Source organism: Populus euphratica, unplaced genomic scaffold (assembly GCF_000495115.2).
Source record: "Populus euphratica unplaced genomic scaffold, PopEup_1.0 scaffold19.1, whole genome shotgun sequence".
NCBI classification, from domain to species: domain Eukaryota; kingdom Viridiplantae; phylum Streptophyta; class Magnoliopsida; order Malpighiales; family Salicaceae; genus Populus; species Populus euphratica.
Window position 1 is genome coordinate 127638 of NW_011499853.1, and position 24506 is coordinate 152143.

Consider the following 24506-nt stretch of genomic DNA (forward strand, 5'->3'; position numbering starts at 1 on the left):
TTCTTTGCAAAAAAAATAAGAAATAAACAAATTAAGCGCTCTGACCATTGCATCAGAGTTCAATAAAATCAATGAAAGAACATTCATGAAAATTCTACCCTTTGAATTCTGGTAAAAATAAAATAAAAAATGGTAACCAGATAAGCAAATCCAGCAAAAATCGATCATTTCCTTCTATAAATATTTTCGATATGTTATACTTCTTATCTTAGCAACGGAGATTTTTCTTAAAATAAGGCATTTATTATTATTATTATTATTATTATTATTATTAACTTTTGATCTTATTTTCCAAAAAGAGATCCTTTAGTGCCATTGTAGATATACATATCAGCTTTTTATCCAGAATAAGGTACTTTTGATCTTATTTTCCAAAAAGAGATCCTTTAGTGCCATTGTAGATATACATATCAGCTTTTTAATTAATTAATCATTAGTAATTTACTAACTCCCTTGATCTCTTCTATCTAAGACCATGCAGGATCTCTTTCCATAGTAGTTTTTTTATTAGGGACTATGCAGGATCTCATTATTTATCGGATTTATTACAAATAAAAAATTAATTCAATTTCTTAATTTAAATTTTAGATAATAACTTGGGATTTATTTTTATATTATTTTTAATATATATCTTTAAATAAAACTTTTTAAATTTAAAACATGTATAAATACCTGTTATCTTATGATATTAATTAAAAAAATTATATAAATTTACATTATTTTATGCTATTATACAATGAAAAAAAAATTAATAGCTTGTTACAGAATTAAATTTGCTTTTATATTATCTAAAACCGTTAAATCTTATGTAGAAATTAAATTGGCAAATCGCTGCTCCTCTTATATTCTTTTAACTTAACAAAAAAAAAAAAACGATTCTCGTACCTTGCTGAACTCAAACCTGCTGAACTCGATAACTCAATATATATGTGTGTGTGTGTGTGTGTGTGTGTGTGTGTGTGTGTGTGTGTGTGGGACTCAAGCCTTACAGAGCTTGTTACAATCAGGAAAGCTTTGGAAATTTCTATGAAAAATTACATTTTGCTTGTAAGCTCTTTGGAAGTTGAATCCGATTCTCGAAGGGTTATAAGCTAGCTTTCTAAGTGGATATTTGAAAATATAGTAAATATAATATTTTTAAATAGTTTTTACTTAAAAATATATTGAAATATTATTTTTATTTAATTTTTAAAATTTTATTTTTAATATTAGTGCATTAAAATAATTCAAAAATATATAAAAAATAATTTTTTCAAAATACTACTAGAAAATTAATAAATACAAAAAAAAAATATTAAGAGAATATTTTTATTAGTAAATTACTAATATATTTTACCAATAGAAATATTTTTTCAGTATTTACTGTTAAAATTATAATAAAAAAAAATAAAAAATAAAATAATAACATGTTATTTTTATCAATAGACTTACTGATATAATTTATTTTATAAGTAATTCTATCAATAAAATTATTGATAAACTACCAATACCATTTATCATATTAATTATATATAAAAAATCTTCAATAAAATATTCTATTGATATTTCACAAGAATTCTACATCCATTCACTTTCCAATTGCAAAACCATTAAAGTAATTGTTTAAGTGCTTCTCACTGGCACAACCCTTCCTTATATATATCTTGCATTTAAATAAAAATAATATTTTTATTTAATTTTAAAAATTTTATTTTTAATATTAGCATATTAAAATAATCCAAAAATATAAAAAATTAATTTTTTTTAAAATAAAATTTTTTCAAAACACAACTAGAAAATTAATAAATGAAAATGAAAATACCCAAAGAATATTTTTATTGGTAAATTACTAACAAATTTTATCAATAAAAATATTCTCTCAATATTTATTGCCCGAATTACAATAAGAAAACAATTAAAAAAATAATAATATATTATTTTTATCAACAGAATTACCTATATATATATATATATATATCTTACATTTAAATCTAAAAATATGATTGTTTGTTGATACTTCTGTTGTCCTTGCTTGTTGTATTTTTTTCTCTTTTAATAAAAAAAAAAACTCGTTAATTTATGCTAATTCAAACTCGTACATGCGATACAATCAATTAGTGCTAATAAAAATTATAAATTGCTATTTCAAATAGTCCAGATTTGAAAAATTCTTGGAGTTTTCTTTATCCTCCATATTATTAAGTGATCATATATATATATATGTTATCACTTGTCGGAAAAGACCATTTATTAGTGGTGTTAAAGACTCTTTGAAATAGCGAGTTTTCTTTATCCTCCATATTATTAAGTGATCATATATATATATATGTTATCACTTGTCAGAAAAGACCATTTATTAGTGTTGTTAAAGACTCTTTGAAATAGCGACTTATTATTTTTATTATTTTATTTTATTTGGATGTAGTGAGAAAAATGATTTGCTTATTCTTTTAGAAATAAAGTTTTAAAATCCTCTTATTATGAAAAAAAAAAACTTTTAGGCATGGTGTGGCTGTCACAGACTATACCAAAAAGGTAATAATTCAGACTTAGACGCTGTTTGTTAATTTTTTAGTATAAAATATTTTGTTATGATTTAAAAAAAAAAACTTTTAGGCATGGTGTGGTTGTTACAGACTATACCAAAAAGGTAATAACTCAGACTTAGACACTGTTTGTTAATTTTTTAGTTTAAAATATTTTTTATGATTTTTTTATATATTTTTTTTCAAAAAAATTTATACAGCACGATATCAAAACATTAATTAGTAAAATATAGCAGCCATGACCTGACTTTTGATGCGAAGCCTCTAGTGATTTATATGCTTACGTTCGGTCGGACTTTTATCTTCCACCCTTAAAAAACCTGAAATCATTGCTATTTTATTCATAATTCATGGTTTTAAAACAGAAGCAAGAAAATGATAAATTCATTGTTTACATTTATTTTTTTATTGACAATTTAATTAACCGTAGCGTGAAAGCGTGACTTTGACAATAGAAATATCGGTACGGTACACGGAAACGAAATGATGAACCGGTGGTCATAATCTTCTCCCCAACTTTTCTTTTTATGAGCTGGACTTCTTAATTAACTTTGATTTTTCTTCGTCGATTATATTTGCTTAATTCATATACGGTGTACCGAATTTCGGTCACTCACACTGACCAAGAACATAAAATCTCTCTCTCTCAGAAAAATAAATAAATAAAACGAGAGAGTGTTAGATATTGCGATTGTTATTTTTTAAAAATTAATTTTTTATATTTTTTATTATTTTGATGTCCTATGTTAAAAATTAAAAAATAAATTATTTTGATTAATTTCTAAATAAAAAATATTTACTAGCAAAACAAGCTTTTAATGTACGCCACACGACCTCTACAGCTTTGGTCAAATCCCCCTTTTAATTAGAACGTTTTATGAGCTGTCTGTCTCTGCTCCTTTCTCCGTGAAAGTTTTATTGAATCTTTTATACAAATTTAAAGAAAAAATGTATTAAATATTATGTCAATTTATAATATTTTTTGTATTTATGATATTATTTTTAAAAAATATAGCTAAAACAAAATATGTGAATTCAATTTTTAAAGAGGTAAAATAATAAACTCAGTACTCAATTAATATATGACTTTTGCTTTTTTACAAGAAACATACATTTTAAAATATCTAAATAAAAAATAATTAATAGTATCATAAGGTTATTTTAGTATTTTCATTTTCCTTCTTCATTGTAAATACAAATTTAACCTTCAATCAGAATAAAATAAAAGCTTTGTATTTAGAGGTATTTTTATAGTTTCTCATGGTTATTTTATTTAACTAATAGGGTTACAGAGATATTTTAGCATTTTCATACAAATTTTTGAGTATTTAAATTAAAAAATTACAGGTGTATATTGAACATGCAACAAGTGTGAGTGACACCTATACCATTTAAATGGTGCATATAACACCACCTGATGGAAAGATATGGATTTCCATCGTCTCCCACAACCCTCATTTGATAGGGCATGCTGAAGGGTTAATTTTATTTTTTTTATAAAAGTATTTTTTTGTTCAATTTAATCTTTCAATTACAATTTCTCAAATATTTTATTTTTTATTTGAGTTTTTATTTTTAAAATTTTTATTTTTTTTCTTATTTTTTTTGTTGAAGTTTTTTTTTTTCAATTTTATCCTTCAATCAAAATATTTTTTTTGTTAAAGCTATTTCTCAATTAAATTTAACCCTCCAACTAAAATTTTTTACTTGTCCTCTAATCAACGTTTTTTTTTCACCCTCAAGTTTATTAGATTTTTTTGTATAATTGTTTTTTTTTCTAATTTTATCTTTTAAGATTTGATTAATTTTTTTTTTAATTTTATTTTTTAAGATTTAACTTGCCGAGGATTTAAATTTGAACGATCTTATCATTTTGTATTAGTTTTTTAATATTAATTTTGTAATTATTTTGTAATTATATTTTATGAATTTATTATTATCTTATAAATTTAAATTTGAACGATCTTATCATTTTGCATTAGTTTTTTAATATTAATTTTATAATTATTTTTTATGAATTTATTATTATCTTATGATCTACATCATAGATTCTGCATATTATTTTTTAAAAAATATTTTATTTATGTTTGATTTTTTAATATATTATTTTAATTTATTGATAATATATTATTTTAAGATATTTTTGGGTTGTAAAAAATAAACTTGAAAAACTTACATATTTATATTTTATAAATTTTTTTTTGGGTATCCAGACAGCGGAGAAACGAGAGTGATATAACTAATATTACTATATAAGGTATGGAATCTTAATAGTACCTTTTTAATTACCTTACCACTCTCTTTTCTCCTCGTGTGTTTCATCTTCAAGTCTTTTTCCCTATTAAAAAAAGGAAGGAAAATACAGTTGTAAATTAAAATCCTGAATTTCAAACAAATTGAAAATGACAATATGCAATATCGGCACTAATCCGGCAACCCATCTATTCTTAATTTTCATCCCATTTTCTAGGAAGTTATTCAACAATTTCTTAATTAATTAGATTGGATTTCCCTTCCGCTTCCCAGCCTTCTTTTTCCATGCGTAGCGCGTAAAGCAACGAAGATATAAGTTACGTGGGGAGCAAAGTCAAAGTCCAAACCCATGTCCTTCTTTCTCAGGAAACAAACGCCATAGCGCTTTCGTTGTCTATATATACACCCCGCACCCTGCTACAATACCCCAGAACACAACGGGGCTTGTCTAACCGATCTAGCTCCCCTCTGATTCTTCTCCTCACCCTCGTTTACTTTCCTGAGAAACAACCAGAACTTTTACTCGCGTTCTGTTCACACCCTCACATCCTTCCATATACTTGCCATTTCCATTGATTAGCATTCCTGTAACTAACCAAATGCCGAGAAAAGGTATGAGGAGCATTTGCTTCTCTCCGAAAACGATTTCTTTTTTATCCTCACCTCGTTCTTCACCTTCAAGGCTTCCTCTTCCACCAACTCCCCTTCGGAGTGAATGGATGGCTGAACAGATCATCGAAAATGCCTCATCGTTGATCATGAAATGGAATCCTGAGACATCTGCCTACGCCAATGTCACCTCTCTTTTTTATGAGAACAGAAGAGAGGCCATGCAGTTCATTAAATGCGTTAACAATTTGCAGAAAGTTATGCATTCGATAGTCTCTGAAGATTCCACCCACCACAGACTCGTACAAGCACAGAATCTAATGCAAATCGCCATGAAGCGGCTTCAAAAGGAGTTTTATCAGATTCTTTCCATGAACCGGGCTCATCTTGACCCTGAGTCTATGTCTACCAGATCCTCTCGCACCTCTAGATCCAGCATCTCGGATTTTGAAGATGATATCTCACCTGAAGATGATGTTCGCGCTGCTAGTGATTCGATCTCCGAAGTTGAACAAGTTTCTTCCATAGCCATGGCAGACTTGAAAGCAATTGCCGAGTGCATGACTGCAGCTGGGTATGCTAAGGAGTGCGTAAACGTCTACAAAGTTGTTCGAAAATCCATTATCGACGAAGGAATTTATCGCCTTGGGGTAGAAAGAATAAGCTCCTCACGGATCAACAAGATGGACTGGGTAGCCCTTGACATGAGAATCAAGAACTGGTTAGAAGCAATAAAAATTGCAATGAAAACACTCTTCTTCGGAGAGAGATTTCTTTGTGACCACGTGTTTGCCGTCTCTGAATCAATCAGAGAGTCTTGTTTCAGCGAAATATCTAAAGAAGGAGCTATTCTTCTTTTCGGATTCCCGGAACTTGTAGCCAAAAGCAAGAAACCATCATCACCAGACAAAATGTTTCGCGTACTAGACATGTACACAGCAATCTCCCAAAACTGGATAGAGATTGAGTCCATCTTCTCATTCGAGTCCACCTCTCCCGTGCGCACACAGGCTCTTTCTTCACTCGTCAAACTTAGCGAATCCATTTACTCAATGCTTTCCCATTTTGAATCAAGTGTCCAAAAACACTCATCAAAAGCATTAGTCCCCGGCGGCGGAGTGCATTCCCTAACAAGCAATGCAATGAACTATCTATCATTACTCGCCGACTATAGCAATGTCCTTACAGATATTATCTCCGACTGGCCGCCACCAACGAAATCATCACTACCGGAATCTTACTTCGACAGTCCAGACTCTGATGATCCCCCGGCAGCAGCCATCTCAACACGGTTTGCTTGGTTGGTTCTTTATCTATTATGCAAGCTTGATGGCAAAGCAAAATATTACAAAGATGTGTCCCTCTCCTACCTTTTCTTAGCCAACAATTTACAACATGTAGTATTCAAAGTCCGCACATCAAATCTTCAGTATCTACTCGGTGAAGATTGGATTGTTAAACATGAAACTAAAGTGGGACAATTTGCAGCAAATTATGAACGGTTAGCATGGGGGAAAGTGTTTGCATCATTACCTGAGAATCCAACGGCGGAGATCTCGCCCGAGGAAGCTAAGGAGACTTTTAAGAGATTTAATATCAGCTTTGATGAGGCGTGCAGGAAGCAGAGTGCTTGTGTTGTAGCGGATCCCAAGCTCCAGGACGAGATTAAGGGTTCTATACGGAGAAAGATAACTCCGGTTTATCGCGAGTTTTATGAGAAACATCGGAGTAGTGTTGGAGGGCAGAGAGGGGTTGGGGTATTTGTCAAATATGCCCCTGAAGATGTTGAGAATTGCTTATCGCATTTGTTTTTCGGGACAGTTGATTCGGGGAGTTCAGTGTCAACTTCCACAACATCGTCTCGACTCCGGCAGCTTGCTTAATTGGAAATATCAGAGAATACTATATTGTTTTGTATTTTTGGACGTATATAGTATATACGGTTTCCTTTTGTTTTTACTTTTTATGTAAAGATACATTACGGTTCATATTTAAATAATAAAGGATTATGTGCGCAACTCGAAAAATTTGATATGAAATCACTGTGATGCGGCAGAAATCGAATTAGATTTTGGGTAAATATTGTTTTTTATAGTATTTTTTTATTTGAAATTATATTAAAATAATATTATTTTATTTTTAAAATTTATTTTAACACTATCACCTTTAAACAATTAAAAAACACTCAAAAAATTAACTCAAAATATTATTTTTTTAAATATCAATAAAAAACCACTTTAACTTCGGCCCCGAACAAGAACTTAATCACATATCCTAGATGGAATTGGAATGCTTTATGGGATGCGTCGTGAATTAACAAAACGAATGAGAAGCCAGGCAAATTTCTTGGATTAGTTCTTCATGCAAACTCTGTGACTGAAAAATGTTATTATCATTATAATAATAATAAAAATATAATTTCTAATTTCGCTCCTATGCTAGTGGCTGCGTGGAGAAAGACAGTCATTCTTGTGGATCACATCAAAATGAAACCCAAGGCAGGACGTGGGCGATGGCACAGCCGGCCAAGTGGGCGGCCCCAAGGCTTTCGGCTGCTTATAGATTGTGACTGATAGAGGCACGTCTCAATATGGGAAGTGACAATTTGACGGAAGTTCGAATGACGAACACGAAGGTAAATATGCTGATGGGTATGACTGCGTATAGTTACATCTATTGGGTGAGTTATTTAAATTAAATAATAATATTAAGATGCTGAAATGAGGTAAGAAAAAATCTATAAAAATATTATTCATGATAAATGTGATTTAGATGATGACGTCGGGGTTAATTTGGGATATTTAATGAAACCGGAAGTCTAGATTATAAAATTTAAATAATCTCATAAAAAAATAAAAATTTATATAATTTAATTCATTAAAAAATTATAAATTTTAATTTATTAATCAATCTAATATTAAATAATAATAAAAATATTATAAAAAATAACAATTAAAAAATAATAATAACAATTAAAATATCAAATAAATTTTATATTTAACCAAATAGTAAAATTAAAAAAAATAATAACTTTTATAAATGATTTTTTTTTGTTTTTTAGTCAAATACAAATTATCTCTAAATTGATTTTATGATTACAAAAAATAAAATCTTCGTAAAAAGCTGAAAACTCCCCTTAATCTCATATGATTAGTTTTTTAGAGCATTTGATTTTTTTTACAAATTTTTTTTATATATTTTAATTGTTTAATTTTTATATTTATATAAATACTAAAGTATCCCCAGATTTAATTATAATAGTAAAAAAACCGTTGTGAAAATATAAAAATACTTATAAGTATCAAGTTTTTTTTTTTTGCTTTAAATGGTATTTAAATTGTTTTATTATGCAATTAAAATAAAAAAATATTTATTTATCTCCATTTTATTTGATAATGATAAATGAATGATAAAAACAATTTAATGACCTTGTAAACCTGTTTTGGATTTTTTAAGTGGAGGAGCAAGAACGATATTACACTTCTCCGGGGGTTTTAGTTCTTTTTAATCTTGTAACATACACATGTCTTCCTATGTATCTGCTTTGCTTAATACCATAATATCTTTGTTAAGTTTCGTTTTCTAATTTCGTTACTCTGAACTCTAAAGCATTTATCAAAAATATCAAACAGGAACTCATTGAAATATGATTAATCTATCAGAATCATTGCTTAAAAAAAAAAAACAAACAAAAGAGATGGTGTGACATTTCAGATGATAACAATATAGAACCTTCCTTGACCGGAATCTGAATCCGATGCAATAAGATTTGAAAAACATCGACATTTCAACAAGAAGAATAGCAAGTCAAATAACAACCACGGGCTTAGCTATTAAGAAAGAAGAAAACGATCATGACATATTGCAGTGAAGACTAAAGAATCCGGTGAGAAAAGGGCTTCCTTTATGTTCAAAACGTCACACATGCGCTTAACAATGTCGCAAGGTCAGACATCATTGCTGGTTAAAAAGTTGCCATGGAAGACGACCGAGCTTTTGAAACTCGACTTAGCAAGTTGCATCCCTCGTAGATGCCGGGTCTCAAACAGCAGTATTTGCATTTGGCAAGAAGAGATAAGAAAATGATCATTTCAACTCATGCTCCATTTTTTTTTTTTCACCAGCAAGACTTTAAATATAGCTCACAAGACTCATTGAATGCTTCCCGCACCAAGTTTCAACAAAATGAAGCGCTGCTACACTGGACCGAGAGATGGATTTGAATTTGAAATGCTAATGCACATTCGAAATCATTCTCATGGCCACACATGCACTGCACTGACTAATAAATCCCCACCACTTGATGGCCGACTTATCAAACAAAATATTCAGTGATCTAATCTTGATGACAACTATATCGACCAGAAAGAAACTAAAACAAGACATCAAAGCCCTACCAAGGTCGAAAAGGGAGGGAAATTCAAGACTTCATAGACATATATAGTAAACGATAACTAATACATTACTACGTATTTCATTATTCTCATTATGGCTCGGAAGGATACATTGATTGAAATTTGCACCTCTACTACATAGCAAAGGCAAGAGGCATCCAAGCGGGAAAAAAAATTAACATACTTACTTAGAAATTTAGTGTATAAATATTCTTTCCCTGATTTCACTGTGCAGCTAACGGATGATCAGCTGGCCGTGGAAGACACTGCCATCCTGTACAATGCTGGAGAACCTGTTTAAGACTATCTGTAGGAGGTTCTACTGTCCATGAGGGGTAATATTCACTGGGATGAAACATACAGAATTCACCATCCTCAGTCATTAACCCTGCTTGAGCTCCAATAACAAATAAGTCTCCTTCAGACCTTATGCAGCCACTACTTGCTTCCTCCTTGTCAGCTGCCTGAAATACCATCACAAGCCAATGATTTAACCTAGGAATCGAAATGATAATTATGGTCACTTAAGTAACACACTAGTCACAGGAAAATTCACCTACATCCAAGAGCACGAAATTTAAAGTAACACAGAATCTCACATAACAAATTTATCAATAAATAGAGTGAATTTCTCACTAATTGCAAGGTGCGAATATCCTGTCAACTTTTATTTCTATGTCAATGTATTTGATGGGTTGAAATGCTTTGAGGGTTAAAGACTGGCCAGAAGAGCTTCACTGGTGTGGAAAATGACTTCTCTACAAAACTCATAACGGCACATCCTACTGAACTTCAGTAGTTCAGTTAGTTATTATAATGACAAAATGACATCTTAACTTCTTTCTTTCCAGCCTCTGTAGAGTTTAGACGCTCTCTCTCTCTCAATTTTTTATCACTGTTTATTTGCTTATTATTTTTTAACACCACAAAGGAACCTCACCATTTGGGTCCACTTCCTGGGTTAAAGGTTGGGGTGGTAGATGGTTTCTATATTGCTTGATTTTTGCATCTATAATGACTTACATAAACTGTTGAGTGACAGAAAATGCATTGCTCTGCCGCATAAAGGCAAAGTGGACAAGCAAGCTCTTGTTTGACAATGAAGAAATAATCGGGAATTTATAGGTCCTCAACCAATATTTAGATCAAAGAGCATAAGAACTAGGAACTGATCACAATGAAAACATGGTCACCTAACATGTACACGTCCCAGGAAGCAAAACATTTGATTGCTAAAATCAAGCACCAAAAGAATAGTTCAGTGCAAGGGAGGCAAATTTAAAGTGAATTTCATTACCGAATTTGCTCTCCATATGGTTATTGCTTTATAATTTGTAGTTTACTGGTAGGACAAACTGACTATAGATAGTGAAATGATAGCCAAACAAATTCAAACACAAGTGTGAATTATTTGTTAGCAAGCCGAGGTGGTTTAGTGAAAAAGCTACGTGAAAACAGAGGCAGGGTAGTCAGCAGTCTACCAATCAATTCCGCTTATGTTATGAATAGAATGTAACCATTAAGTACTAAATTCAATAGCAAATATGAACAAACCATTTTTTTTTTTTTTCAAAATTCATTGCAGGATCATTCAAGCCAACTCTTCAATCCCATACAAAAACCATTATAGAATAAAATAAAAGGTTATAATTCTGAAAAGAGTAAAAGTAAAGAAAGGCAGTCATGAAACAAGAAGAAATATAATAGTGCTCACCTTCTCAGAGAGATACTTAAATGCAATCTTCTTCTGTCCTGCCTCATATATGTTGCCTTGGGAGTATATCTGATGTTGAAAGATTAGTGGCTATATATACTTCAGCAAATAATATCATAATATGGTAACACAACAAATTGCAAATAGTCATAGTGTTATCACCTGTGACTCCACACTGGCGCAAACAGCATAAATACCCCAGTTTCTGATGTAGTTATTGTATAAATGTACTTTTCCAAATCTAACACGAGGATGGCGCTGTCTTGTTCCATCAAAAAAGCAATGATGGATGGTTACTCGAATACATCTGTCACCAACATGAGTAGGATCTGCTCCAATGAGCACAGTTTTATCATGTTGCGCAAAGTGACACCTGTAGATAATAATTAAAGCCATCATATATAACAGTGAAAGAAAAAATAGTGCTTCCCGTGCACAGGGGATTCACCTCACCTAGAAACAGTAATATCTGTGCTTTCTCGGTTGATATCTATCAGCCCATCATCATAGTCACGGAGGCTGCAACGGTCTATCCATATATGCTTTGACTTGGGTTTTATCTGAATGCCATCAACATCAGGTCCTCTACCACCTTCAAACTCTAGATTGCATATAATAACATGCTCGCATTCCTTCAGTCTCAAACCCTTTCCTGTAAGTTTTATTCTTTGACCCCGGCCATCAATGGTTTTATAAGATGAGACATTCAAGTAAGATCCAAGCTGAATGGTGCCTGATATTTCAAAGACAATCCAAAGTGGCTCTTTTTTCCGACATCCATCTCTAAGTGATCCAGGGCCATCATCTGCAAACAAATGAAAAGTAATAATAGACTTAAAAAGTGCACCAAAAATAGTCTAAAAAAGCAGTTTCACCATCAAGACCAAAGAAAATGATCAGAAAAGTCCATTATTTGCTACAAATGTGATATACTAGTTTCAGAAATTGAAGGTGAGACGTGCTAATAAAATTACAAAACCAGTGTCAGGAACCAGAAGAACAGCAGGTCACAACCATAATCACAGTTCACATCCAAAACATTAAACCTCCATTGTCAAAATTCAACCAATAACTAAAGGTTTTTCTAAAACCCCAAAAATGTTGAATACGTGAAACTCAGAATCATAATTTTTAAATTTTAACCATGCATCCCAAACAAGTCCCATTAAAGAAGAACCAGCAAGGATGTGAATTAGCAGTGACAAAATGCTTCACAATCTTTTAAGTTATGTTCTAGTAGAACTAACTAATGGAAGAATTTATCATACATATCATGAATCCCCAGCCTAAGTAACAATGATCAGTATTACTACAGACAACCTTAAAATAATATTCACATTACACAGTGCATAGGGTTGGAAAAACTCATTCTGTTTTTTTTTTTTTTTACCCAAAATCCATCCCTAAGCAGCTCAGGCCATCATCTACAATCAAATGAATAACAATAGTGATTCTTCTTCTTCTTCTTCTTCTTCTTCTAAATACGAAATCTGTCCCTAAGCTGCTCAGGCCATCATCTACAATATAGTTAACAACAACAATAAACCTATGGGGAGTACCAAATAGTGTCAAAATGTTGTTGCACCATCCACAACAAATAAAATTATCTGAAAGAGCCATTGATTAGCCACAAATGTTATCCATTTTTTTCAGAAATTGATGGCGAGGCATTCCAATGAAGTCACTAACTAAGTATCGGCAACCAGAAACAGCAGGTCATGACCATGACCACAGTTCACACCAAAAACATTAGACCTCCAATGTCAATACTCGCAAATCAGACAATAAGACAGGGTTTTTTCTAAATGCTAAAAAAAAGTTCAAAACGTTATATTCAGAAACCATAAACCGGCGAAACTCTAAGCATTGCTGCAAAATCAAATAAATAATGCTTCAATAGTCCCAGGAAGCAAAGCAGCGACCCTGCAATATTCTCACCAAATATTGACAATATTTCCTCAGACAAAATAAGTCACATTGAGTTAATGCACAATTTTACACAGAAAAGACCAGACAAAAACACATAAATTATAAAATTATAAGAAGGCCAATTCAGCCAGAAAAGGAATACTAATCAAATCCCAGTAATAATCATCTGAAAACACAATCCAAATTTACCCAATAACGTGGTGACATAATAAATGGGCCCATGGAGGCCACCAATGGCACAGCGACCGAACCCCTCGGCCTGGGCAGCAAGAGCACGCAAGGCAGAGTCGGCATGAGAGTAAGGCAAAGAGGTAGCCATGTAGGATGCGTGGATTGATGAGTTGGGAATAAGAGGGTTTTCGGGTTGATAAATAGAGGGCGGTACAGGTTGTGATGGTGAAGGAGCAGAAGCAGTTTTATCGGGGGAAGGGACGTTTCCATTACTACGGACGTTACGGTGATAACCATGAGCATGGGAGTTTCCCAGTTGTTTGTTAATTAACGTTTAAATGACAAGACTTGAAACAGCTAGCTACGTACTGTTACTCTTCGTGGTTTGAATTCATTCAGTAATCTGTGCTACAATTGAAACAGACAAAAAAAAAAACACCGCCACAGAGAGATAGAGATTACGGCACCGTTTGGTTGTGCCGCTCAGCACTGCTATTCATTATTTTTTTATATCGTTTTAATATAATATTAAAAATAAATTTAAAAAATAATAAAACATATTACTTTAACATATTTAAGAAAACACTTTTAAATACAAGCATTAGAAGGATACATAAAAGCAACGCTGATTACTGTAAATTAAAAGATATTTTATTACAGATTATAATAATAGGTTTATTTTTTATTTTTTAGTCTTTTACCAGTGGATAAATATTTTTTTTGGCTTTTTTCCATAGGCAATCAGGTTTTCTCAATTTTCAAATACAAGTAAATAATGATTTTGATATCAGAAAACAAAAAAAAAAGGCTTTGTGTTTTTGGGATATTTTAGTATTTTACATGGGTATTTTGTGTATTAAGATTATCATAGGAGCATCTCAGTATTTTCACATTATATTTTTTATTTTTTTAATTAAAAAACTACTAGAACGTGTTCTACACATCCCAACAAGTTAGCAATGTTTACACTATTAAGACAATGTAAAAGACACTTTTTGGTAGTTAAATCTGTTCATTCATTGTATTACTAGATGTACAGTCATACTCTCTTCCATATGAAACAGTATATGTAAATATATCATAGTTGGATTGTAATCGATAATCAATTGCTTGAGTTTTTTTTTTCTCTCTCTTAATAACTGAAATGCACTATTATCCTCTTTTTATTTATTGTTTACTTGGGTCTCACAGAGGTTGCTAAACCCAAATATCTTGGATTTGACAACCATATATGATGTCAAATCAAGGCATGGGTCTGGCTAACGACTCTAGCAGGTCTAGCAAACTTAGAGGCTTATGTTTGGTATGGTTATTAAATCCAAGGCACTTAGGTCTGCACAGCTACCAGATCCAATGCTCTTGAATCTAGCATGCCTTCTAGACCCAAGACTCTTGGGTTTTATATCACCGCTAGATTGAAGAGCCTATAAAAATAAAATAAAATTTTAAAAAATTAATTAGAATTTTTGTTTAGTATACTTCAAGGATAATTTAACTTTTCTATAAAAAAATAAAAAAATTACTTAGCATTTTTGTTTAAGATACTTTAAAAGTAGTTTAATTTTTTTTCTAGAAAAAATAAAAAAATTAGTTAGAGTTTTTGTTTAGGATACTTCAAGGGTGGTTTAAATGTTTTTTTTTAAATATTAATATTTTTATTTATGATACTTCAATGATAATTTAAATAATTTTTATAAAAAAATAAAAAATAATAATTAGGCACAACTATCAGATCAAGGTCATTTCAATCTAGCATCGCCATTAGATGCAAGACGATTAGGCCTGACACCTTAGCTGGATCCAAAGTTTTTGCCATGTCCAACCAAAAGCTTATAAAAAATAAATTAATTTTAAAAATTAATAATTAGAATTTTTATTTAGAATACTCCAAGGATAGTTTAATTTTTTTAAAAAAAATTAATTAGCATTTTTATTTAGGATACTTAAAAAGTAGTTTAAATATTATTTTTTAATAAAATGAATTTATAAAAAAATCAATTATGAATCTATTTAGGATAGTTTAAATATTTAATTTTATAAAAAATAATTAAAATAATTAATTAGCATTTCTTTTTAAGATACTTTAAGGGTAATTTAAATATTTTTTATAAAAAAATAAAAAACTTTATTAAAATAAATAATTAGCATTTCTATTTAGGATAATTCAAGGGTAGTTTAAAATTTTTTTTTATATATATAAAAAATATTAATTAATATTTCTATTTATGATACTTAAGGATAGTTTAAATTGTTTTTAGAAAAAATAAAAAAATTATAAAGAAATTTAATTAGCATTTTTATTTAAAATACTTTAAGAGTAGTTTAAATGTTTTTTATATAAAAAAATATTTATAAAAATTTAATTAAGGTTTCTCTTTATAATACTTCAAGGATAGTATAAATTTGTTTATAAAAAATAATAAAAAATTAATTAGACACAATTGTTAAACCTAAGCAATAACCATCAGATCCAAGACTATTAGGTTTTGCATTGCCGCCAGACCCAAGTTGCTTGGGTCTAATATAACTGTCATACCCAATAAGTTTAAAATTTTCTCTATACTCTTAATATTTTTTAACATTTGAAAAAACAATTAATATTAACTCTTTACATAGCGTACACCAATATACTAGTCAAAACTAATTGTGCTAAGATTGGATAGGGTTGGGCTCTATTATTCTCTCCTTTCATGATAACTTTGTACATTTTTTTTCTTTTTTAAATTTCCACTAGATTATTTGACTTGTGTTATGCTATAGGTGGATTCAATTTTTTTCTAACATAAAAAATATTTAGAAGTTGTTAATATTTTTTCTAATGAAAAAAAAATAAACCATGTAGGAGTTGAATGTGATACAATTAACTTTGCGGATCCAAAAATAACTCAAACGACTTATAAGAATATAGTTTGATACATAAAAAAAATATCAAGATGATGTCTCTTTTTAATATTAAAATAACAGAATATTAAATTGGCTTGGGTCAATCCGAGTTAACATATCAAATTTGTTATTCGGGTTACGAGACTATGATAATTCTATAAAAAGTAAATAAAAAAATTATGAAATTTAATTCCAAATTAATTCAATATTGAATGATGAGTTAAAAAAATAATTTAAAAAAGGAACTAAAAAAGCAAACTAAGTTAATTTATTAAATCCGCGATCTAATTCATAAGAGCGAGATAACCTAATAGAAAGCAAATTAAAATAAATTATGAAATTCAATTTCCAATCAGTCCATTGTTGAAAGATAAATTTAAAAAAAAAGTCAATTAAAAAAATAAAAAATGAACTAAGTCAATCTACAAAACATATAACCCGAGTAATGAGATTAAGATAATTTAATAGAAAAAAATAAAAAAACAACCCGATTTAACCTAATTTAACCTACCAAATTCACAATTTTAGTCATGAGATTAAGATAACCATGTATAGAGTAAATAAAAATAAATTATAAAATTCAATTCTTAGTCAACGATATTAGAACCAATAATAAACGATGAAATTCATAAAAATATTAATTAAAAATGACACAACAAAATGAATCCCATTAAGCACTATTCATGAATCATATGCCCAGGATAACCTAATAAAAAGCAAACTAGAATAATTCATGAAACCTAATTTTTAATCAAACACAATGTTAAATGAAGTTGAAAAAACAAACAATGAAAAAAATCAAGTAAATTAAGTTAACCCGTTAAACCCGCAACTTAGATCATGAGATAATAATAACTTAGTAAAGAAAAAATACAATGTTAAAGAATTCATGACCCAGGTTATAAGAATGTAATAACCTCTCAGAAAATAAATCTGAAAAATAATATGATTTAACTATAATTAAAATGCTAAAATTCATAATCGTGATTAAGAGACCAATATATCCTCGTAAAAAATAAAACTCAATTTTTATATAAACTCTAGCTAGGAAAATAAATCAAATTACTAGAATTAATAGATTAACCAATTATTCAATATATAAATTATAAATCTTGCTTATTTGAATTTCTTGATATATATATATATATATATATATATATAGTAGAATAAGCTTGGGTTGAGAGGCACATGTGATAGAATATAATTTGCATAAAAACAAACAAGTCTACGAAGTTGTGGATCGAGAAAGTCTCTTGTTACATGTTTGATATGATATAATATAATTTATTATGTAATATAACAGAATGGATAGATGTATTACATTCCTTTGTTTGCTTACAAATATTCTCGTAAGCGTAAAAGATGCTTTTTACAAAGTTTTCTTTACAAACTAATCCTATAAAAGAAAGCAAAGTAGAAGAAATCATGTATCCGTGGCGGCTAAATTAAGAGGGAAAAATGAACAATAATCAAATTTGATCAAATTATATCTTGAAATAGTCATATTTATATTTGATATATCAAAATATTTTTTTTTATTTGAATTTTTTAAAAAAAAAATTAAAAAGAGAGTAATAACCCAATATTACCGAGCCTAACTATATATAGATATATTAAACTTATTAGTATTAGGTTTAGTAAAATATTAAGTCTAAATAGATATAAATTTGATGAGTAGTCAAAACCATTATCCTTCTGCTTAATTAAATGCTAAGTCTGAACATATATAGGTCTAGCAAGCAGCTTGACTTGTTATTCTTGAATTTGGACGAGTGTCGAGTCCAAACTCTTTTTACTCTAGAAATTTTATGATTTATAATCAAACCACGAGTTAAAAATATTTTATCCTCTCACAAGTCAGAGATATTTCTTACCCTTGAACCCTTTTATTGAGAGAGATAAGCTCATAGGCTATAAAAAGACCATAATTATTCAAATAAAGGGGTCTAAATCTCTATTTTTTTGTTGCATATTTAATCTTAAAATTCACCAAAGAAAGCTTTTTGTAAGTATCACATACTAAGTTTTATTGACTAAAAGAAATAAATCGGATTGCCAAAACCAATAAATTAACAGATTACCTAATACATAAATCTTGTTCTCAAGCTACTTGGATTTTTTGAGACATCATCAATATTTAGGTGGTGTTTAGGAACACAGTTCAAACTGTTTTTTTCAAAAACTTGAATTATGTTTTTGCTTAAAATTATTTTTTATATTTATGGATTGTTTTGATGTTAAAAATAATTTTTAAAAATAAAAAATATTATTATTATAATATATTTTAATGAAAAACATTTTGAAAAATTCCCACTACGATGCTTATAAATACCTTTTTATTATGAAACACAAATTTCGATTGAAAAACTACCAAAAAAGGATTTGTTAAAACTAGTGAATTTAACCAAATTCACAGGGAATAAAACCCTTTTATTATGAAATACTTACAAATAGTAACAATTAATTCAAGTAAATAATAAGTAACTTTCTTCTTGAGACTGTGGTAACAGTAATAATTTAAAATATATTTTTATTTAAAAATATATTAAAATAAATTTTTTATATTTTTTAAAAATTATTTTTAATATTAACATATTAAAATATTTTAAAAACATAAAAAAGTTTATTTAAAATTTAAAAGAACGATTTGAATCACGTTGCTGAAGAATAACTTCATGTTGTAAAGAAATTTAAACTCCGTACATAATTTTGAGAGAAAAGGTAAAAGTGTCGTTGTGCTCGACAAATTGAGCACTTTGAATATCGGTTAAGCAAGTGGAATATCAAATGCATGGGAGAAAAATACTCCCCTCAACAGGTTTTTGCTATACGTAGTTAGCACGCACAAATCCATTCAAGGACAAATATATATTTAGAAATGTGTTATCGTTCAAGGGTAGACTTCAACAATCAAATTATATATATGTTAAAAAAGAATAATAATTGTTTGTCCCCTCCTGTCTTTAGATGGCAAAAGCCTGCTGACCTGGCAAATAACATTGCACAGGCTGCAGCCATAGCTAGAACAAAGCCAAAGCCATCGACCTTATAAAAACAGTCTAATGGTGGTGAGATCCAATTTCCTCCGGTGGCCCCGGTGGTCAAACCGGTAGGCCCGACGGCGTTAGCATGACATTTCCTCTCCCGTTTTCCACAAACTAACCAACCCATTTTCCATTTTTTCTGCAAAAACCACGCTTTGCATGTTCCTGGAAAAAAGAACAGAAAAAGGCTATTTTTTCTTTGAACAATGATTTCATTAGGATTGTTTTGAAAATCTGCAATGGAATACGGAATCGAAGAAGGTAATTAATCTCTTTTTTCTTTTAGCATCATCATTGTCTTTTATATTTCCTGCATGCATAAAAATATAGCATGCAAAGTCATTCTCTGTTTTCTTGTTGGTATAAAAAACAGAGGATTTATTTTTTTGAATGAATTTTTCTGATGAATTGGAATCACTTGTCTTGCAAAAGAAAACGAGATGGATCTAGAGAAGGGACTGGCGAAGCCGTTTAACTCAAGTCCTAACCTTCTTGCAGAGCTATCATCATCATCATCATCACTCCCTTTTCCGTCACCAACACCGTCGCCTGCTGCAACACCAAGGGCGACCCTGGTGTTCACTAATTCTGGAAAGAAATTGCTCGTGTCCAATTCGAGCAAGTCACTGGTTGTTTCCAATTCGGGAAAGCGGTTTGATAGAAAGAAGTACTTGAGGCAGGTGACCGGCCGTCACAATGATACCGAGCTGCATTTGGCTGCGCAGCGTGATGATTTGGAGGCTGTTAAGAGAATTCTTGGTGAAATTGATGAGCAGATGATAGGGACGTTGAGTGGTACTGATTTTGATGCTGAGGTGAGTGAGATGTTGATCACTGTTCCATCCTGTTTTAATTGATACGATCAATACTAAGCACAATTGCGGCTGTGCAATCCTCGATGAGCATCTCGAGGGTGGCGTAATTGCATTGCCCTTGGCAGTGATTAGCATTTCTCAAGTGAAAAAATACAACGGTTAATAGCAAGCTATTGTCTTTGGGCACAATTAAGGGTGCAATACGCTTATTATAATGCTACATTGCATTTACATGGTTTTAGCATTTGCAATCTTGGAGAGAGGGTTTTCTTTTTCCTATTTTTCTGAACTGGTTTTATTCTATCAAGGTTGCCGAGATAAGGTCTGCAGTGGTGAATGAGGTGAATGAGCTAGGTGATACAGCCTTGTCCACTGCAGCTGAGAGAGGACACTTAGAGGTTGTAAAGGAGTTGTTGAAGTATACGACCAAGGATGCGATTTCGCACAAGAATCGCTCTGGGCTTGATCCTCTTCATCTTGCTGCAAGTAATGGTCATCAAGGTAGTATACTTATTCATTTCTTTTGTCCATAGTTTTATATTAGCCGGCAATTGGTACACACTCAATTATTAGTCTTCAAGATTGACTTTTTTTTAGAAAATATGTAGCAATTTTAAAGAGAAGCTTCAATAATTGTATTAGGTTTGAGGGTGGAGAATGTTTTCACTATCCAATTCTATTGGCAGACTATTGTTTAATACTTAATTTGTCCAGATTTGAAATTTCAAATCCTTGACAAGTTTCATAGTCCTATAATTTTTCTTGTCATTGGGATCCTTCAAAGTTTAGGACGTTGAAGGATCTCAAGAAGCCTTTGAATAAGTTGAGATGAGAGTTGAAAGCCCGTGACTATGAAGCATTAACAGTGGCATATCACAATATGTTGTTGAACGTTTCCTTTCTTTCATGCACTGTGAAGACAGAATCATATTTGAACTTGTGCTCCTCTATCAGTATATGGTAAATGTACTTTCCAGAAATTTTTTTGATCATGGACAAAATAATCATCAAAAATCTTCTAAGATTTATGCCATCATTGTATTTATTTTTTAATTATTTTTCTACATGGCTAATTCATATAATGTGTAAGCAATCATGCATGATAAAGACGAGATACATGAATGAAGTAATTAATAACTAATAGAGCTGGAGACTTGTGTCAAAATGGAGTTTCTCCTCTTCATGATTGATTCATGCTGTTTGGTTCTCAATATGTGTTACTGATGCCAAGTTTCTTTTGATCCATGATTTTTTTTTTTTTTTTGTGTTGAAATACATGGTTTGCTTGTTCTGAGTTTCTTGTATTTCTGTTCTTGAGTAATATATGGATTGAACAAAACTTGGAACTGGGAAATGCAGTTGAAAAATAATCTTTATGCAGCTATTGTCCAGCTACTGTTAGAGCACAATCCCACAATGGGAAAAACAGTTGGCCAATCAAATGCAACTCCTCTCATTTCTGCCGCCACAAAAGGGCACACGGCTGTAGTTCATGAATTGCTATCAAAAGATCCGAGCTTACTAGAAATGACTAAATCCAATGGAAAAAATGCTTTACATCTAGCTGCTCGGCAGGGGCACGTAGAAGTTGTGAAGGCGTTGCTTGACGAGGATCCACAGCTAGCCCGTAGGACTGATAAGAAAGGGCAGACTGCATTGCATATGGCTGTTAAAGGATTGAGTTGTGAAGTGGTGCTGCTGCTGCTGGAGGCAGATCCAGCTATTGTTATGCTCCCAGATAAGTTTGGGAATGCAGCATTGCACGTAGCCACCAGGAAAAAGCGGACACAGGTACATATTAGCATTGTTGATCCATCTATTTCAAATTTCCAGAGAAGATAATCAATACAGAATTCCTGATATCATACATGAATTGTCTTCAAACTCTCCTCGTTTGACAAAATACAATGGGAATATTTAAGAACATCTTTTCTTTTTCTCCTTTTGATATATATTTCTTTGCATTGATGATTGGAGTTTAAGTTCTATGTAGGACACCAATTTAGAGCCTAACACATGCTGATGAACTTGTGCTTATTTTGTTTTTTCTTTTCAAGATCGCAAGACTTTTGTCCTCTGCCCAAAAATTTGTTGGACGTTCTCAATTTGTTGGAAACTGGTTCTGTTAATACCTTAAATGGTAATGTGTCACAGAACCATCCCTGATAATCCACCTCATATTGCAAACCATAAGGTTCCTTTTAAGCACAAGTTCCCATTACATATTATAGGTTGAAGCTTTCCGGGTGATATAACCTGCTGTATTAAACAATCGCTATAGTATATTAGGAAAGGAAGTAGTCCTTATGTATATGAGCCCAAAAGAATTCAATAGGGTTTTCCAAAAGATTTCATTCCTCAAAGATGATATTAAATGAACTTTGTACCTTTTCCGATGGTGAATTTATCATGTATTGAATTCTTCAGTGCAGAGGATTGGTTTCCAAGCCAAACATACACCAGCTTAGAAATCCACCTGCACAAAAGCTTTTGCATTTTCAAATGCAAGCATAGTCAATATTAGTGAATTTAGTGGCCTTGTGGGTGAGTTCATTTATATGTTTATTTTTCATGAAGAAATGCAACTGGAGTGAAATCATGGGATAGGGAGCATGTTAGCTTCTGATTTGTCCAAGCAACACTTTTTGCCTACTAGAGTCGCTTTTGCTTCTGTTAGGAGCACGTTTCCTTCTATTTTCTCTGACCTTGGAATTTCTCGGGTTTCAATTATTTCTCGCATGAATGGTCGGCAAATAACTATTGTGAATTCTGCAGTAGATGGAAATTTGGTGTTTGTTGATTCTGTTTTCCAGGAAAATCTTGTTTGTAATGCTTTTGTAGTGAGGTAAGCTCTCACTTTAGCCCATTTTGATAATAAAATATTTCATTCATAAAAAAAGGACACTCAAAGTTCAGGAGACATTTTAGTTGAAATGCATAATCATAGTGCTCTATTTTTTATTTTTTTGTATCTTGCAGATAGTGAATACATTGTTGCGCCTTCCTGACACAAATGTCAATGCGCTAACAAGGGACCGTAAAACAGCCCTTGACATAGCTGAAGCCCTCCACTTCACTGAAGAAACCTCAGAGATAAGAGAGTGTTTGGCTCATTACGGTGGCGTAAAAGCAAGCGAGCTTAACCAGCCACGGGATGAGCTTCGGAACACTGTAACACAGATTAAGAAAGATGTGCACTTCCAGCTTGAACAAACCCGAAAAACAAACAAAAATGTAAGTGGGATTGCCAATGAACTCCGTAGGCTCCACAGGGAAGGAATTAACAATGCCACTAACTCAGTCACAGTGGTTGCTGTACTCTTTTCAACAGTTGCGTTTGCAGCTATTTTCACTATTCCTGGTGGTGCCAAAGAAAATGGCACGGCTGTAGTGGTGAGCAGTTTATCATTTAAGATGTTTTTCATCTTCAATGCCATTGCACTCTTCACTTCACTGGCTGTTGTGGTTGTACAAATCACACTTGTTAGAGGAGAGACAAAAACAGAAAGACGGGTTATAGAGGTGATCAATAAATTAATGTGGCTGGCCTCAGTCTGCACCACAGTAGCATTTATTTCATCATCATATATAGTAGTTGGCCGGCATCGCAAGTGGGCCGCGATTCTTGTTACGGTTATAGGAGGAATTATAATGGCAGGAGTTCTTGGCTCCATGACTTATTATGTGATGAAGTCCAGAAGGATTAGAAAAGTGAGGAAGAAAGAGAAGTCTTCGAGAAGAAGTGCAAATAGTTCTTGGCATTATTCAGAGACTGATTCAGAAGTAAAACCAATATATGCCATTTGATGTTCAATCCTAAATCTTTCCAGCCTCTGGTGCCTCCTATTAATCTTCAAAGCCATCGCACTCTTGAATTGAGTGCGAATCATTTGGTTTTCCAAGGAATGAATATACTACCTCGAAAGCAGAACTTGTCTCCCACGCACCCTCAATCTTCATGGCCAACAAATGAAAGCATCATGTGAACAAAGTATATGATAATTCGTAATATTCTTAGGAGCCTCCCAAAGTACGTTTAGCTATCTGAAATTGAGGATATTTGATTGATTGATTGCTTGCTTGTTAGTAGATCATATTTTTCTTGTTTTTTTAACTGGAATGAAGGCTGTAAGTTAGAGGGGACGATATTGATGTATAGAATGCTGGAG

At 31.3% G+C, this 24506-nt stretch overlaps 3 protein-coding genes across 4 annotated transcripts; 2 read left to right on the forward strand and 1 right to left on the reverse strand.

Moving 5' to 3' along the window:
* Positions 1-5110: 5110 nt before the first annotated feature.
* On the forward strand, positions 5111-7467 carry LOC105122052 (exocyst complex component EXO70A1-like). The gene has a single exon (XM_011020957.1). The coding sequence runs from the start codon at positions 5378-5380 to the stop codon at positions 7268-7270; it is 1893 nt and encodes a 630-aa protein (XP_011019259.1). The 5' UTR covers positions 5111-5377; the 3' UTR covers positions 7271-7467.
* Positions 7468-9676: 2209 nt separating this feature from the next.
* LOC105122400 (probable pectate lyase 4) lies at positions 9677-13929 on the reverse strand (the record flags this gene model as incomplete). Its single annotated transcript, XM_011021491.1, has 5 exons — positions 9677-10245; positions 11496-11564; positions 11658-11868; positions 11949-12300; positions 13614-13929. Coding segments are annotated over 5 exons (1188 nt in total), but the record flags the coding sequence as incomplete, so codon positions are not given.
* Positions 13930-19499: 5570 nt separating this feature from the next.
* On the forward strand, positions 19500-24506 carry LOC105122053 (ankyrin repeat-containing protein At3g12360-like). Of its 2 annotated transcripts, none has more exons than XM_011020958.1 (5): positions 19500-19783; positions 19955-20337; positions 20646-20838; positions 21719-22128; positions 23317-24506. In XM_011020958.1, exons 1-5 carry the CDS (start codon positions 19762-19764, stop codon positions 24142-24144), a joined length of 1836 nt encoding a protein of 611 aa, XP_011019260.1. In that variant the 5' UTR covers positions 19500-19761; the 3' UTR covers positions 24145-24506. The 2 variants fall into 2 exon arrangements, with proteins under 2 accessions (XP_011019260.1, XP_011019261.1); XM_011020959.1 differs by having other exon boundaries at positions 20021-20337.